The sequence below is a fragment of the Bos grunniens genome, chromosome 20 (genome assembly GCF_055505025.1).
Source record: "Bos grunniens cultivar Pamir isolate PY7600 chromosome 20, Bosgru_T2T1.0, whole genome shotgun sequence".
Lineage (NCBI taxonomy): Eukaryota > Metazoa > Chordata > Mammalia > Artiodactyla > Bovidae > Bos > Bos grunniens.
The window spans coordinates 13221484-13238943 of NC_141184.1; the positions used below are offsets into that span (position 1 = coordinate 13221484).

Genomic DNA, 17460 nt, shown 5'->3' on the forward strand with positions numbered 1-17460 from the left:
GCTTGGTTGTGCCCTTTTATGCCTTAAATTAATCTTTGCAGCGTTTTTGACTCATTTGCTGGGACTCAAGAAATGTCCAACAGCAGCTCAAAGCAAACTCAGCTGGCACAATGAGGGGAAGGAATCTCTCCAGTGGAAAAGTTTGCCCTTCCCCACCACCACCTGAAAACAAAAACAAAAACAGATGCACACGATTCACTGGAAGAGAGACTGCTTTAAGGGCCTCTGGATGCTGGGCTCTGGCCGGCGGCTGGGTGCGGAGGCTCAGGCAGGCTGGAGTGGGGCGCCAGGCTCTGTCCAGCAGGGGGCGCTGTGGGGCCTCGCCGGTCACTGCGTTCTTAGCCCCAGGGTTGCGGTGGTGGGTCTTCCCCCTCTCGTCCTGCGGCTTCCTCACTGTCCGGTTTCCTACAGGGGCTGATGAATCCGATCCGTAACACCTCCCTAAAAGCATGCGGTGAGGGAGTAGAACTGTTCTCATGAGTGTATGTTTGATCCTTTTATAAATTTTTAAATACATTTCCCCTGAAAGGGTCTGTTGTCTCTCTTTATCCAAAAAAAAAAAAAGCTATTTGGCTTTTGCATGCTTCTCTCTTTCCTCTGGACTTTTCATTAATGCCTTGTTGGAGTTGATTTGGCCTTATTCTCACCTCCAGTTTTTCATTGTGTATATTGTTCACCTCAATCTTTCTGTGTAATTGAGGAAGAAATTGAGAAATGGTTCTTTGTACGTTTATTAGCCTTTCAGCCTTACTCTCAAAAAGAAGTGATCAGGGCAGGCATCCTCTGCTGTGGCCATCACCACTGTCCTGGTTGTGGTACCTGAATGTGTCCTGCAGAGTAGCATGGCCCCCCATCCCCTGTTAGTTCTGAAATGCTGGGTATGCAGGTGGGCATCTAAACCCAACGTCAGCTGGAGGCAAAGATGCAGAGGCCCAGTGATGCGGCACCTAGGTGAATGCTCAGGGTGCAGGCACGGCCTCGTAGCTGAGACAACTCCAAGTCAGCCAGGGAGCAGCCCTTGAGCCCATCCTGACTTGAACGCTTTTCCCCCTGAGCACCTGAGGGGGGCTGTGTTTCAGAAGGAACGGCCTCCCCCGCCCCAGTGCAGGAGCCTGGGCTGGGTCTGTGTGTCTGCGAGTGCCCACGGTTAGTCCCCCCCAACCCCCGGCTCCCCCCAGGATGCTCGATCTCAATCCAGCACACGTGCTGGCAGGGTTTAGGTTGCAAAAGATGTCTCTTATTTCTGCCTCTCGCTGTTTCTAATGTGCTCAGTTAGCTGGAAAAGGAAATTGCCAGTGTTGTAAACGAATCCAAGCACCTTACAGAAATGCCCTGGAGGCGTGGGAAGACCACTAGAGGCTTAGCACGGGCATTCGAAAGTCTCCTCGAGTTATTAAGTATCCCAGTTAAGAAGAGCTGTCACCCGGCCTGCTCCCACCCATTCCAGCCGTCCCAGCCCCTTGGTGGGTCAGCAGCAGCCTCTTTCCTCCTCATCTGCTTCTGTGACCCTGTCTGCGGTCACAGCCCAGCAGCTGTGCCTAACCCACAGCCCAGGTCCCTCTTCCTCCTTTAATGCGCACCTTCTGGAAAGTTCTGAGGCGAGCCAGAGTGGAGGGGCTGTGTTAACCCAGACAGTGACTGTGCCAGCCTCTAGACATGGATGCACGACCTCCCTGCACCCACCCCACCCCCAGGCAGCAATGAAAGGACAAGCCCTGCCTTCCTCTCCATGACTGGGTGGCCCCTGTAAATTTCTAAGCTCCACTCTTCAGCGGGTGAGGATCGTGTCTGACAACATTAGCTGAGATAGGTTTTTAAATGCCTAATACTTAGGCTGGTGCATGGGAGGTTTTCAGAAACTACTAAGAGCTATTATGATTGTGGTAGAATGCTCAAATGATGAGACAGAGGCTGGTACCTGCACGACCAAACACGGCTCTGCCACAGAATTTGGTTTTTGTTCATGTTTTCTAGCAAATGTGGCTTTGTAGCCTCAAAACTATGGGGTGCTGCTATGTAAGTCATGCTAAAGGGATAAAATTGCATAAAGGAGTGTGCAGAGGCCAAGGCCCACCGTGGACAGCGTGGGCATCCCGGAGGGCCGGGAACGCGTGCCGGACTCCTCAGCCCTGATGGCACCGAGCAGCTGGCCACCCCAGTGTGCGGCCCAGAGCCCTGTAGTTGCCAGCACGCAGGCGCCTTGACGGTGGCCAGCTGTCTGCTCCGGTGTGTCTTCACAGCAGCTCAGTAGCCCAGAGCTGACAGGCATGTGGCAAGTTGCTGAGCGTCGTGTCTACACCGACCCAGGAGCTGCCCCAGGTGTCCAAGAGTCCAGCGGAGGGAAGCGTCATCGGAGTCATGGAAAGCTGTGACCATCCAGACAGCATCCTTTTTGGGAGCCTCTGAGAACACACTAGTGCAGCTCCTGACACCGTCTCCACGTCCCAGCTATTGATAGAAGGCCTTGGACGAGGGTCCGGAGGTCTCGGCTTCTTCCTCCTCCCGTGGAACAAAAGTCACCTGGTAAATGACAGCTTGGGACAAATAGCTTTTGTGTTTCTTCTAGTCTGCAGCGAACACCACTTCAGCTTGTGCGCCTGAGCAGATGGCCTTGAGAAATGATCTTGTTTAACTTTTGCAGTCTCACCTCATTGACTGAGTTACTGAACCTTTATTGGGTGCCTGCTGCATGTCAGTCAGTATGATGGATACTAAGACACAGCACTGCCTCGAAGAGTTTGGGTCCCAATGGAACACCAAGATATGGGAAGATAGACTTTCCCACGCCAGGGATGTCCCTGAAACCTGAGTTATGGAGCTATGTCCACTGCTGCTCTGCCATGTTGAACATGCCCAGGACAGCAGCATGTCTTCAGGACCTGGGAATCATGCAAGCTCATAGGCGCACCACCCACCACGGGAAGCATAAAGGAGGCAGAGTAACTCTCCGTGAGAGCAGAGCAGTGCTTGGCTTACTCTTCAGTTATCCCACATTCTTCTTTTAGGAAGGAAAGAGGTGGAAAATGACTAAGGATGCAAGCAGCTTGGCACAATTCTGGAACGCGTTCTCAACACTTCATCTGCAAGTTTTGGAGGCTTTGCCATGATCTGCTCTGTCAGTGAGCTGAAGAGCTTACTCCTTGCAGTTTCTTAATTTAATGCTTTTTAAAACAAGTGTGATGGTCACAGTGACATAGACAGAACCCAGCGTGGCATTAACAGGAGGACGAGCCGTCCCTTTAACGGTGTAAGGAAGATGGACCTGAAATAATCAAGCTTCCAAAAGTAAAGTGTTTCGCCATCACTGTGGTCTTGTCGTTTTAGATTATCCTTACATTGCTTCTAGAGAAATCTTGATTGTCCGTTACTCGATTGTCAGCACGCGGACGAGCGCTTTGGCGTCCTCAGACCCCCTTTCAGTTCCGCTCTGCCTTTCTGTTCGTCTCTCCCCCTGCAGAGTGAAAGCAGCAGCGGTAGCAACATCTCCACCATGTTGGTGACACACGACTACACGGCAGTGAAGGAGGATGAGATAAACGTCTATCAAGGAGAGGTCGTTCAAATTCTGGCCAGCAATCAACAGAACATGTTTCTGGTGTTCCGAGCCGCCACTGACCAGTGCCCCGCAGCCGAGGGCTGGATTCCGGGCTTCGTCCTGGGGCACACCAGCGCAGTCATCATGGAGAACCCTGACGGGACTCTCAAGTGAGTAGGGGGGCAAGGGAGGGCTGAGCGCAGAAGAGGCCTCGGGGCCCTGGAAGGGTGATGCCCATTGAGAGAAAGATGCGCTGTGCTCTGCAGAGCAAGTTCAGGTCTAAGCGCCGTGTGGAACCACACAGTGACTGTGGGGTGGCGTGCACCTCTCAGACTTAACTCTGTTGGTGGTGGTGGCGACAGTGGTGTTCGGTCACTCAGTCGTGTCCGACTCTTTGCGACCCCACGGACTGCAACACACCAGGCTTCCCTGCCAATCACCATCTCCTGGAACTTGCTCAAACTCAGGTCCATTGAGTTGATGATGCCATGCAACCATCTCATCCTCTGTCGTCCCCTTCTCCTCCTGCCCTTAATCTTTCCCAGCATCAGGGCCTTCCAATGAGTTGGCTCTTCGCATCAGGTGGCCAGAGTATTGCTTCACTTTCAGCATCAGTCCTTCCAATGAATATTCAGGGTCGATTTCCTTTAGGATAGACCGGTTTGGTCTCCTCATTCTGATGTTTCTTTTAATCTGCATTCACACACACAGCTTTTTTAAGCTGCTAGATGGTATTTTAAGCTGCATGATGGTATTTTAGTTCCCAGAGGTCTTGGGTCGGGGGTGAGGACTTTCCACGGCCCCCTAACATACACCGGGTGTGCTGGGGCTGCATCAGTGAAGAACCTCATTCTGTAGCTGCAACTGAAGATCACAGGATGCTGTTACCATCAAGCCTTACATGTACCTGATTACTTCAGGCAGGAAACTTGGAACCAAATTTGCCGCATTGAACGTTACTGTAAAGAAGCCTGAATTCAGGTGCTGGTCTCCAACTCTGCCCTTCCCTGAGTCTCTCTGACGACAGGAGAAGCCAGCCAGGCAGTTTCTGGGAGTGAGAGCTGTACAGAGCTGCAGTTTGTAAGCCTCCAAAGACCAGACTTGCATTGATGGCGGTCACCTTCCCCTCCAAACATGGCTGTACCCCTGCAGCCATGTACCCTGTTCCCAGACTGGCCAGCATTCCAGCACTGTGCCCAAACCTCTGGGCTCAGCGCCCGCACCCCACGAGACATCCAGGCTTGAGTTCAGCCTACAAAGACCCCATCTCCCACGAGAGTCCCTTGCCCTGTTTTCCCTTGATGCATGGGAATATTTTATTCTAGTACGCCATTGAAGAATCCTATTTTATACTTGGTTTTCTCAAGAATATTCCCAGGCCGTGTTTTCAGGTTTTCCAGAGAAACCGTAGGGGGTGTGTGTGGTTGGGGAGTGGTTATCATGAACATAAGGAAACTGACTTATGGATCCTGGTGAGTTAAGATATGCACTGGGGCCAGCAGAAGACCAGTGGTGCAGGCGGAATGCTGGAGAATTCCTTCTCACTCGGGGAGGCTGGGCTTTTATCGTCCAGCTCAAGCCTTCAGCTGAGTGGCTGCAGGGCCAACCACACTACAGAGAGCAGATGACTTCACTCGACCAATTACAGTTTTAATCTCATCCGTAAACACCCGGATTAATGTTTGACCAAATATTTAGATCCCTTCAAGTTGATGCATAAAATTAGCCATCACAGACATCTTTATAGTTTAATCTTTAAAACTTGATTTACAAAGCTGTCGGTCTTAATCTGTGAGCATCGCAGAAAAGTTTTCCTTAGCAGAGATCACTGCTGCTAAAGGAATCTCAGTCGTCCTGTATCCGTATAAGACACTTCTCAGCTTCCCTGATGGTTCCAGGAGTCATTTACTGAACACCAGGAAGGCATAATACTAACAACACGTCGTTCTCCCCCTAGGAAGTCAACATCTTGGCACACAGCACTCCGCTTAAGGAAAAAATCTGAGAAAAAAGATAAAGACGGCAAACGGGAAGGCAAGTTAGAGAACGGTTACCGGAAGTCTCGGGAAGGACTGAGCAACAAGGTATCTGTGAAGGTGAGCATGGCGTCGCCAGGAGCCTGTGCACCTCAGGAGCGATAGGGGCTGGCCCTGGCCCGGGAGGAGGCACGGACCTGGTGCCCAGCCTTGCCCAGCAGTGACCCACCTCCCTCTGCCCTGTGAGCAGACCCAAGGGGCTTTGTAGGGGGCTCATGGGGACAGAGTGGCACAGGTACGCTTAGGTGTCTGAGGAACCAGGTGTGTGGGTGTGCACCTCAGTGGGCATATGCCTGGCACAGGAAGAACGCTGCTGTGTTCCCAGTGACGTGTGAGTCCTTCAGTCATGTCTGACTCTGCTACCGCATGGACTGTAGCCCGCCAGGCTCCTCTGTCCATGGGATTCTCCAGGCAGAAATACTGGAATGGGTTGCCGCTTCCTCCTCCAGGGAAATCTCCCCAGCCCAGAGATGGAACCTGGTCTCCCACATTGCAGGCAGATTCTTTACCACGTGAGCCTCCAGGGAGACAGATTCTGGATCCTCAGAAGCAGACAGAGCACAGGGCGGCTGTGGCCCAGACCAGTGGTCACTGGCTGCAGTGAATTCCCTCGGCGGGTGCTCCAGCCCACATGACTCCTGTAATCAGATCACCTTAAACCTGTGTGGGTTTTGCCTGGAGAGCAAGGCAGCTTCTCCTGAGGGGAATTCAAGGCCCCAGCTCCAAGCTGTGCCTGTTCTACAGAAGGAGGGGGTCCAGGGACCCACAGAACTCAGCCCATAGGATGGCAAGAGGGAGCATCTCTGAGTTTTTGGTGTTTGTGAGTAGGAAGAAAAAACTACATTTGGATGACACGAAGCTTCCCAGTGCATTCAAAAGCAGTGGGAGTGTGGTCGATTTTGATTGATGCCCAGGCAAGCCACATCGTGTTTCCTCTTATCTTTCAAAAATAACTGCAACTCTGGAATGAAAGCAACATATCTCAAAATAGCTCATGTAACTGGTTAATAACCGTGTGATTTTTCCATTTCAGCTTCTCAATCCCAACTACATATATGACGGTGAGTCCTGTTCTTTTTCTTCTGGTGTTACAGAGCATAGGTCTGGGGAGCATTTGGGGACACTCAAGTTTATCCTGTGGACCCAGGTTTTCTCTGGAGCTCTGGGCCTGGGCAACATCTCAGGCCCAGAGGTTTGTTGGGGGAGGTTGGTGGGCGCCAGGCCAGGGCCAGGTGTCTGGCCTCACTGACTCCTTTCTCACGCAGTTCCCCCAGAATTCGTCATTCCCTTGAGTGAGGTCACGTGTGAGGCAGGCGAGACCGTTGTTCTTCGATGTCGGGTTTGTGGCCGCCCCAAGGCCTCCATCACCTGGAAGGGCCCTGAACACAACACCTTGAACAACGATGGTCACTACAGCATCTCCTACAGGTGAGGGAGGCCCCCTCAGGGTCCGTGTGTCTGGCAGTGAGCATGACCTCGTTCCACCGGGACCCCCACGGTCAATTCCCTGGTTCACCTCGGCCCTGGGATGCCTCCCTTGAGGGGACGCGTTGTCCCTGGGTGGGCAGCTAGGGTTGGAATCCCACTTGAAATTGCCCATCAGCACTGAAGCTCCTTGATTCCTGTGACACCACAGGAGAGAGGCTGGGGGGCTGGCGTGGGGGTGGGGGCAAGCTTTGTGAACACCCTGGGCCCTCCCCTGCTGCAGCGACTTGGGAGAGGCCGCTCTGAAGATCGTGGGTGTGGCCGCCGAGGACGACGGCGTCTACACGTGCATCGCGGTGAACGACATGGGGTCAGCCTCGTCTTCAGCCAGCCTGAGGGTTCTAGGTGAGCTGTACCCCAGCCCCCCACACAGCCGACGTGTCCTGAAAGGCATGACAAGTCACCCTGGGGCTGCAAGGAGCCAGCCAGCCTCTGGGAGGGTGACCGCGGACAGGGGCGGCCCTCAGCAAAGGCTTCTGTCCACGGCCACTGAGCTCGTGAGCCTCTGACGCCAGCCTCCAGGTGGGAGCAAGGTGTTCTGTGCTCTTATAACTCAAAACACACTCTCGTCTCCAACTTCTCCCCTGTCCGAGTGTTCAGTTGATGCTTTGACTCTAAGAGGACCTATTCTGAGTTGGTCTCATGCAGAATGAAAAGAAAGGAAAGAGGGGAGTGTGGGTGAGCCCTGTGCAGGCTCTATGTGCATCCTAGACCCTACAGCCCTGCCAGAGGGTGTGTCCTCCCAGCCCTGAGCACAAGGCGACCCTGATGGGACTAATGCACTCCCAGAAAGGCCTGATCTCACTCCTCTGCTCAACTCTGAATTGCTGGAGGCAGAACCCGTATCTTAGGTCTTTTAGAATTTTTGTCGCACTTCATGTATGTAGATGCTTAGTGAGCAACCACATACCGCCTAATTCCCAGCTGCCGTTTCACAGGAGGCCTCCGTGCAATGCAGGGCAGCTGAGGTTTCTCTTGGGTCCTCCAGCCACACCAGCTATAGGCAGCTGCTTCCAGGAGTGAAAATTAAAGAATTAAATAAATTTTTTTAAAACTAAGAATAAATAGAAAACCTCCAAGGTGAATTGAGCCCAGGAGTGCTCTGTGTGTAGATAGTACGTAAAATGGTCTTAGAACTTTTATCCCCTGTATCTTAACCGCATACATTTAACCTAAAGTCAGAGAAAGGAAGGGTTTGTGTTTTCAGGTCATAGCATAAGAAAGAAAGGAAGGGAAAAACCTTAAGAACAAGCAGTGTTCTGATTTTTAAAAGGTGTCATAGAGATTATACAGGTGATTGTTTTTTAATAAGTCACTAGCACAAGGGAGTTTGGAGAAACAGAAGACTATTTATTGCAACAGGCTTACAGAAACGCGAATGGAAAGATAATGGAAAAGCAAGCGTGTGTTTATTTCCGTCACTTAAAGCCGTCTTTGTCTCAAACCAAGTCCCAGCACACACGCAGCGTGGACCTTATCCTTCTGACCCGTCTCCATACCCTCCAGCCTCAGTTCAGACCCTTACCAGCCCCTCCGGCCGCCGCGTTGAACGCAGGGCTCCAGTCTCCACCCAAGAGGCGTCCCGCTCACCAGGCTCAGGGAGATGCTCCTCTCTTGCAGGTCCAGGGAGTGATGGCATCGTGGTGACCTGGAAGGACAACTTTGACTGCTTCTACAGTGAGGTGGCCGAGCTCGGCAGGTACGGCAGCACACCCAGGGCCCTCCCAAGCCAGCGGCACGAGAGACAGAGCTCCGTAGGAGCACAGAGAGAGTTGGCATGTTCTGCCAGCAGTTGGAAGTTAGGCGTTTTGCATCTGGAATGTAACCGTTAACTGCCTTTCAATATTAAACACTGAGAAAGTAAGAGGACAGGTCCAGTGCAGGCACCCAGCAAGAGTTAAGGTGTCGTACCATGAGCCGTCCAGTGACGTGATGGAGTCGCTCCAGCTCTGCGTCCAGGGCGGCACTGGCTACGCCCCGTCCTCTGGGGAGTCCTGGTGAGAGTCGCTCAGACCCTTTCTGATGGGACATAGTTCGTGGAATCCCATTGAGGGAGGCTGAAGCTGCCCTTCAGGTCTCGGCGATGCCTGGAGATTTATAGCACGAACCAAGAGGGGGCATCGACCCAGAGGGGTGTTTCTCTGCAGATGGCAGCCAGGGCTTAGGCTGGCAGGACGTCATGTGGCAGGAGGGGGTCGGAAGCATGACTGCCCAGCTTGTCCGTTTTTAAAAGCTTCCCAGGAAGCCTCCCAGCAGCCGAGGGTACACCCCAGGGGCCTTTCCTGGGTGTATCCCTGGAGTGGCCAGCTGCAGGGATCTGTGCGCCAGCCTGTGTGGGTCAGCCTGATGTGTCGGTCAGTCGTCCGTCATGCCCATCAGTCCTGTCGCCACATGAGGCTCACCCCTGCTGTTCAGAGCAGCAACATACCACTTCATGCCACGTGCCCCTGACAAGGCAGTTACTCCCTTGGTCCCTCCTGGGCTCAGTCACCCGGCCACCCATGTGTCTGTGGCCTCTCTGCACATAGACGTCCACCCCAGGCTTCCTGATGTGATGGCAGAGCATCCCAGGAGCCAGAAGCAGGAGCTACAGCCTCTCAAAGCCCAACAGCAGCGCTCTCTCCATAGTCTGTGGACGGAGCCAGCCACCTGCCAGCTCAGATTCAAGGAGGAGAATAGACTCTACCTGTCCCTGGGAGGGGCTTCCTGGATGACGCTGGTGGTACAGAACCCGCCTGCCAATGCAGGAGACGTAAGAGATGTAGGTTCGATCCCTGGGTCGGGAAGATCCCATGGAGAAGGAAATGGCAACCTGCTCCAGTATTCTTGCCTGGAGAATCCCATGGACAGAAGAGCCTGGTGGGCTACAGTCCGTGGGTCGGACACGACTGAAGTGACTAAGCATGGCACAGCACGGTCTGTGGGAGGAGAAGCCCCTGGTAGCGTGCCCACCACCCCGTGTGGCGACAGAGGACTGATGGGCATGACAGATGACTGACCGGCACATCGGGCTGAGCCCCTCCCCAGTCTGCCCCTGGCCACAGTTACATCTGTCCCTCACATTCCCCGCCCTGAATCTCATCCCACCAGGACAGCAGGCTCAGACTTGAGGGCCCAGGGTCTTGTTACCTGGATCCCGCCAGGGTGCAGCTGAGGCTTCTCCAGGGTGGCTCATTGGGTGCAGCCCCAGAGACCATAGACTAGAGACGAGTGGGTTAGCTGCCCCACACGCAGTTGTAGGACAGACCTGGTGATGGCAGGAGGTACTGCTGGCCAGAGTCGGGGGCGTGGGGGACAGGAGCCGCTGACTAGGCCATCCCACGCTTCTTCACACGGTAAGGAAAGGTCTCCGTGAGAGCAGAGGTGGAAGCTGCCTGGGCCGTCATGAGGTCCCTGCTGACAGAGGTCAGAGGGTGGAGAAGACACATGGCCACGTTCTCAGGAGGCGTCTGTCCCCAGGATGGGGGGACACAGAGTCACAGACGTGGGCAGCTCCCTTCAGGCCATCCTACGGCTGCAGCCCCTCTGCTGGAGGGGAGAGCAGGGCTGGGGAGGCCATGCGCGTCCAGTCCACCTGGGTTAACGGGGTCTTTCCTCCGTGACCCACTTGGTGCACTCTGAGAGTGATCTTCCCACCTGCTTTCCAGGGGCAGATTCTCTGTCGTGAAGAAATGTGATCAGAAAGGCACCAAACGAGCCGTGGCCACTAAGTTTGTGAACAAGAAGCTGATGAAGCGTGACCAGGTCACCCACGAACTTGGGATCCTGCAGAACCTCCAGCACCCGCTGCTGGTGGGCCTCCTGGACACCTTCGAGACCCCCACCAGCTACGTGCTGGTCCTGGAGATGTGCGTACACGCTCTGCCCTGCCTCCCCCTGGCCCCCAGCCCCCCTCCTCCTGGCCCCCAGCCCCACCCTTCTGACCCCAGCCCCCCTCCTCCTGGCCCCCAGCCCCCCTCCTCCTGGCCCCCAGCCCCCCTCCTGCTGGACCCCAGCCCCACCCTTCTGACCCCAGCCCCCCTCCTCCTGGCCCCCAGCCCCCCTCCTCCTGGCCCCCAGCCCCCCTCCTCCTGGCCCCCAGCTCCCCCTCCCCCTGGACCCCTCCTCCTCCTGGACCCCAGTTCCCCCTCCCCCAGACCCCCCTCTCCCTGGACCCCAGGCCCCCTCCCCCTAGACCCCAGCCCCCTCTCCTGACCCACCTCCTCCTGGACCCCAGCCCCCCCTTCCCCTGGACCCCAGGCCCCTCCTCCTGGACCCCAGCACCCCCCTTCTTCTGGACCACAGCCCCCCTCCCCCTGGCCCCCAGCTCCCCCTCCCCCTGACCCCCCCCACCTTCCCTCCTCCTAGCCCCCAGCTCCAACACCAAGCGGTCTTGCTGTTTATTCTCTCAGAAGGATAGGAACTGGGATTTTAGAATTCACAGAACTTCTGAAAACATGTCTCCTATCAGAGTCCACAGTTGTAGAGCTTTCCACCGATACTAGAGGGAAGTATAGTCTTTGTATGAGCTGCTGATAAGGAGGCACACACCCGGGGGTCTCAGCCAGCCTCGTGATGCCACCGGCTTCCCTCGAGGCCAGACCTCTGCAGACCACACCCCTGCTCATGACCTTAGGCTGCCCTGATCCCGTGTGTCTGCCAGGCTGGGCGAGCCAGGCTGGGGGGCACCTGGAGTGGGCTGACTCAGACCTGCTCCTCTCTGCCGCTTCGGGCTCCCAGCTCAGGCCTGGGGCCTGTCCAGTCCCTTGCAGAGCTTGCCCGGCCCTGCAGGGGGTGCTTAGATGGGAGGGTGAGGTGTGCCTCGCTGAAGAGCGCTGTCTGGGGCGGTTGGGTCCCTATGACACATACCGGCCGTGTGTGCTTTCTCGGTAAACACGTGAGTCGTTTAAAGATAAGGAGTGTGGAACTTAAAGATAAGGAGTGTGGAACTTAAGACCGGGGAGCTGGCGTCCTCCGCCAAGAGCAGCTCTGCCCCCGGGTTATTCAGCAAAGTCCGCAGACGTCTTGCTGTCATTGCTTGACATCCCACGACAACACAGGACACAGAGACACAGAATCACTGGCCCAAAGTGTCCGTAAAGCCAGGATGGGAGCCCAGCCCCTAGAATGTTCTGGTCTCTCTGAAACACCTCGTCGCTGAGCTTTACTTAGATTCCCGTTACTGCTTTTTAGAGGGAGTTCACTTCATACACTCGCTTGGGTTTATGACTTCACTTCCATTGGCCCAAGCAAACCTCTTGCACCGCCTCCTATTCCCGAGGCGCTGTGGGAAGCGAGTGTCTCAGAGCTGGCCGGCGGGGCCCTGCTCCTCGCTGGCAGGGTTCCCGCGGGGCCCTGCTCCTGATTTTCCATTGGTCGTGTTTCCTCACAGACGCGCTGCCCCGGGCCCAGGTCCGGCCTCGGCCCCCCACCCCAACCCCCCAGGAGTCTCCCCGCCCCAGGGTCCCACTAGAATGTCACCGTGGGCCTGTTCAGCCCCCTCGCTGGCCCCACAAACCTCTCAGATGGCGGAGGGAGCAGGCCGGCCCTCCCTAGCCTCCCCTGGCACCATGTCCTGGGCAGAGGGCGCGTCAGTGGACCTGGGCCCGTGGCCTCGGCTCCTGGCGAGTCTCAGCTGCCTGAAGGGCTGTTGCAGGGCTCAGGTGGTGTCCTGGTGGAGACCTGGCCCCTGTGGGCGCTCAGGACCTGGGAACGTGCCTTCTGGCTGTAGAAGCTTGAGGCCTAACAGCCTCTGCTCAGCTACTCCCAGGGAAGACAAAGAGGCCTAGGCTCCTTGTCAGAATCTCCTGCAAACCCTGATTCCGGTTTAAATTTGCACTGCATTCAGCTGTCATTTCTTTCCACGGGAATACTAAATGGTTGGGCCTCATCATACTATTAATAGGATTTATTTTCATAACAAGCTACTTACTACCGAAGTTCCCTTGATTACATGTCATTACTGGACATGTAATCATGATCAGCCAATCATGTTAGTTGGCTGATCTTCCTGTAAATTTCTGTGTTACAAAGAGACAACAGCTCAGCCCGGTGTTCAGAGAGGCTGGAACCAGACCACCTCCTTGCAGTTCCAGTTTCCTTTATGAGCTGTGTGACTTTGGGGAAGTTAATGCCTTCCCTGTGCCTCAGTTTCCTCATCTGTATGAAAGAGGGACAATAAAACACTCTTCCCAGAGAGCTCTCGTGAGGACTAAGCGAGTGGTAGAAAGCATTTAGTCCCTGGCACAGGGCAACTCTGTATAAGGGTTCTTTAAAGTTAAAAGTAATTTCACAGCAGGCCAACTCTGAGTCCAACGTGAAGCCCACTTTATTTATATTCTCTCATTTAGCCGTCACGTCCCCCATTTTACAGTTGATAAGACTGAGGCTGGGGAGGTGGTCTCACGTTATTCCCTCCCCAGCAGAGTACTTACTGTGTGCCAGGCAGTCGCCCAGGTCATGTGCTCAGATCCAGGGAGCAGGTCTGAGTCCAGCCTGCTGGGGTGGGGGGGGCAGAGGGGCCTGGGTGCGCCTATCTGCTGGGGTGGGGTGGGCAGAGGGGCCTGGGTGCGCCTATCTGCTGGGGTGGGGTGGGCAGAGGGGCCTGGGTGCGCCCGTCTGCTGGGGTAGGGTGGGCAGGGGGGCCTGGGTGTGCCCGTCTGCTGGGGTAGGGTGGGCAGGGGGGCCTGGGTGTGCCCATCTGCTGGGGTGGGGTGGGCAGGGGGCCTGGGTGCGCCCATCTCTGCTACCAGCTCCCTCTGTGGGTTCCGGGTGCTTTGCTCCCCACTCGCCTCCATGATGAGGTTAAGAAGGCATCACCCTGTTGATCCTGCGCTGCCTCCGGGTAGAGGTGTGGTCCCCAAGCGTTGCTTGGACATTGACAGCGGGGTGTGGAGGTGACACGTGCGTCGTGGTCGCTCTAAAGTGACCAACTGACCCTGTAACGTGGCCGCACACCCTTCCCTCTGCAGGGCTGACCAGGGACGGCTCCTGGACTGCGTGGTGCGGTGGGGGAACCTCACGGAGGGGAAGATCCGGGCGTACCTGGGGGAGGTTCTGGAAGCCGTGCGATACCTTCACAACTGCAGGATAGCGCATCTGGACCTAAAGGTGAGCGGGGTCCCAGGGACGGGAATGCCGGGCGACCTCAGCGCATCCATGTGGGACACGATGCCCGCTCCTGGGCCCTCCTCTGAACCCGGGCCAGGAGCTCCCGGGGACTGGGAGAGATGCAGGGGGTGGGAGATGGGAACGCGGATGTCTAATCTCTGCTCTAGAGTTGGCTTTTCAGTAACGTAAACAAACCGGAACATAGTAGACAAACGTGAGATCTGCAGGTAGTTCATAGAGTTCCTGGGGCGGGACCAGGGCGGGGTGACGGAGGCAAGGAGGCACAGTGTCGCCGTCGATGCCAGGAAGGAGAGTGAATCCCAGGCTTTGTACGGGGGCAGCCCTCGGAAGTTCCAGACCGGAACGAGTCCGTTTCCCACGTGAACAGTCGACCGTGTAGATTCCTGGAGAGCTCCAGCCCAAGAGTGGGGTGGCGGGAGTCCCCTGACGGCTGTTTTATCCTGTCTCCCAGCCTGAGAACATCCTCGTGGATCAGAGCTCAGCCAAGCCGACCATCAAGCTGGCTGACTTCGGAGATGCCGTCCAACTCAACACGACCTACCACATCCACCCATTGCTGGGGAACCCCGAGTTCGCGGCCCCCGAGATCATCCTGGGGAACCCGGTCTCCCTGACCTCAGACACGTGGAGCGTGGGCGTGCTGGCCTACGTGCTTCTCAGCGGCGTGTCCCCCTTCCTGGACGACAGCGTGGAAGAGACCTGCCTCAACATTTGCCGCCTGGACTTCAGCTTCCCAGAGGACTACTTCCAAGGAGTGAGCCAGAGGGCCAAGGACTTCGTGTGCTTCCTACTGCACGAGGACCCCGCCAAGCGCCCCTCGGCTGCGTCGGCCCTCCAGGAGCGGTGGCTGCAGGCGGGCCACGGCCACGGCAAAGGCGTGGGCGTCCTCGACACGTCCAGACTGACCTCCTTCATTGAGCGGCGCAAACACCAGAACGACGTTCGACCTATCCGTAGCATGAAAAACTTCTTACAGAGCAGGCTTCTGCCTCGAGTTTGACCTGTCTTGAAGTCCTTTCTCATTCTCTTTCACCTGCCAATCAGCCGTTAAGTCTGACTTTGTTTATTTTTTTTTGGAAGAGAAAACAACAAACCGACGACGACGTAAGCAGTCCGCTGCCCGATTGTCCCGTCGTGTGACACCGCGTGCGTTCCCGAGCGAGCCGTGCTCTGCAGCTGCCTGGGACTCGGGCCACAAGCCCTGCGGGGTGTGGGGGGAGGGGTGGAGGCCTTCTGGAACACTCTGCGAGAGCGGAGACAGCGTTGCTGAGTCACAGTCTTTTATTCAGGTTTCTGCAAAAAAAAAAAAAAAAATTTTAAAAATAAAAAGAAACTTTTTTAAACGAACACGAATAGCATTTTGCAAATTGAAAACATTTTCCAGGATTTATTCAAGGAAACAAATGCCTATGTTCAACCACTGGTGTTAACGAACAAAACAAGATACTGGACACCTCTGGGGAAGAGCCCCCCCACCCTACCCCCAGCGGCGGCCTCGTCCAACTCGGGGGTCCCCCTGGCTCTGAGCTTTTTCCAGCTGCTCCGTCTGTGTGCCTCTCGCCAGGACGCCAGACTGGGCTTCTGAAATGTGCATTCAACCTCAAACTTTTGCATAAAAATAGAATGAATCGTTTTGCTCTGATGAAATGTAGGCCTTACTTGTACATAAGACTGGTCCTGCCTTCGGTCTGCCCTTTCCCTTCACCCCTGCCTTCCCGCCCACCGCCCGGGGCTTCCTTTAGGAGGGGTCCAAGGGGTCTGCCCATCCGCAAGGAGGTCAGGTTGGGTCCTGCCCTGCTACCCCCTCCCCACCCCCGCGTCCCACCCCCTAAGCCGTCAATCAGATTGTTGAGCAGTATACAGTCCGATGAAAATACTGTAAATGCGCTCATTGGGGTTTGTTTTTTTGTTTGGTTTTTTTTTTTGGTTTTATTTCATATCATGTGCAATGTTGTGGCTTTAACATTTTATGCAACTATTTATGAAGACCTCTGTTGTACCTGTAATAAATATATAGAAAAAGCACATATTCGTACAGTGAGATTTATGGTTTTTGTGCGTGTGTCGGGGGCGGGGTGGGGGGTGGGGTTCGTAGCCCTGTGCCATCGGTTCAAGGAGACAACTCTTGGTGAAATTTGTCAGTTTTGAGGACTGTAAAAAGTGATTTCATACTCTGAATATAAAACTGGATAATAGGGTAATGTTTTAAATTTTATTATTCTATTATTCAGAATGCCAAAGTATTATTTTTTTTCCCAAAATCAGTCTGGACATTTCCTACTTTTTAGACTTTTTGACATTCAACTTTCTGTACAAAAATTGGCTGGATTTTGAGCTTTTGGTAAGAAATAAAAGCCAGTTAGGCACCAGCCGCCTCGAGGCTGGATTTGGTGTCTGTGGCACTGTAGAGTGGGAGGCCCTCAACAAAAGACGCTGGGCTTCTGGGCACGCTTGAATTTTTCTGGATGTCTTTTTATCTTTGTCGTGTGAAATACACTTAAAAGACCAGCCCGCTTCCCAAGCCAGCCAGACACCTGGGTCTTCAGCCATAAACTGGCATAGTTCAAGCTTTGCAGCTTCCAATGTATTTTTATTTATTCTTTTGTTGAATTTTCGTTTGTTTGTTCCTTGTAAAATTGTACAGAAACTTTTTAAAAGAAATTGGATTCAAAACTGGATGTGTATTCGTAACCTCACAACTTTTATTTGTGTATTGTTTCTTTTTATTATTTCAGTTAAAATTTTACATTATTTTGCATGTATATTTCTTTGTACAGAGACCTTACATGTTTACACAGTATGATGTGATGTAAATATTTTATTTTGCCATCAGTTATTTTAAAAAATTAAACATATTTGCCTGATGTTTGTGTTAGAGCTTTTCTTTGAATTGGTCACTGTTGAATCAAAAAGAGATGGATGAGGGAAACCCTGAAGGGAAGGCCTCTGCTGAGTCAGGAGTGGGCGTGGGGAGAAGAATACTCTGGATTAGGAACCCACTGTAGGCCACATCCAGAAAAGGGTGTCTGGTGAGGCTCCTGCAGAGTGGTTCACAGCCCAGACTCAGAAGAGACCTACCTGCCTGTAACCCAAAACATCAGCTGACTGTTTACGGAGAAGCTGTGCCTGTCCTGGTTAGAGTAACTAAGACACCCCTTGTTCTTAATGAGCACAGAATCCGAGCAAAGGAAAAAGCTGTTGCATGCTGGCCACAGAAAGCAAAACTAACATTCAGATGGATTTAAGAACTTGAAGGGCTTCCCAGGTGGCACCAGTGGTAGAGAAACCGCCTGC

The 17460-nt window shown here is 54.2% G+C and overlaps 1 protein-coding gene across 8 annotated transcripts in view; it reads left to right on the plus strand.

Moving 5' to 3' along the window:
- Positions 1 to 17030, plus strand: part of TRIO (trio Rho guanine nucleotide exchange factor) — a 363061-nt gene extending 346031 nt beyond the window's left edge. For 6 of the 8 annotated variants that reach the window (XM_086361236.1, XM_086361235.1, XM_086361233.1 and 3 more), the window contains 9 exons: positions 3458 to 3705; positions 5493 to 5631; positions 6605 to 6632; positions 6837 to 6999; positions 7280 to 7401; positions 8677 to 8755; positions 10704 to 10904; positions 14007 to 14145; positions 14618 to 17030. In XM_086361236.1, coding sequence (XP_086217362.1) covers positions 3458 to 3705; positions 5493 to 5631; positions 6605 to 6632; positions 6837 to 6999; positions 7280 to 7401; positions 8677 to 8755; positions 10704 to 10904; positions 14007 to 14145; positions 14618 to 15166 — 1668 coding nt within the window. In that variant the 3' untranslated portion in view covers positions 15167 to 17030. Of the gene's footprint in view, positions 1 to 41; positions 529 to 3457; positions 3706 to 5492; positions 5632 to 6604; positions 6633 to 6836; positions 7000 to 7279; positions 7402 to 8676; positions 8756 to 10703; positions 10905 to 14006; positions 14146 to 14617 lie in introns of those variants that run through there. The other 2 variants (XM_086361240.1, XM_086361241.1) reach the window with 2 other exon arrangements.
- The last annotated feature ends 430 nt before the right edge of the window (positions 17031 to 17460 follow it).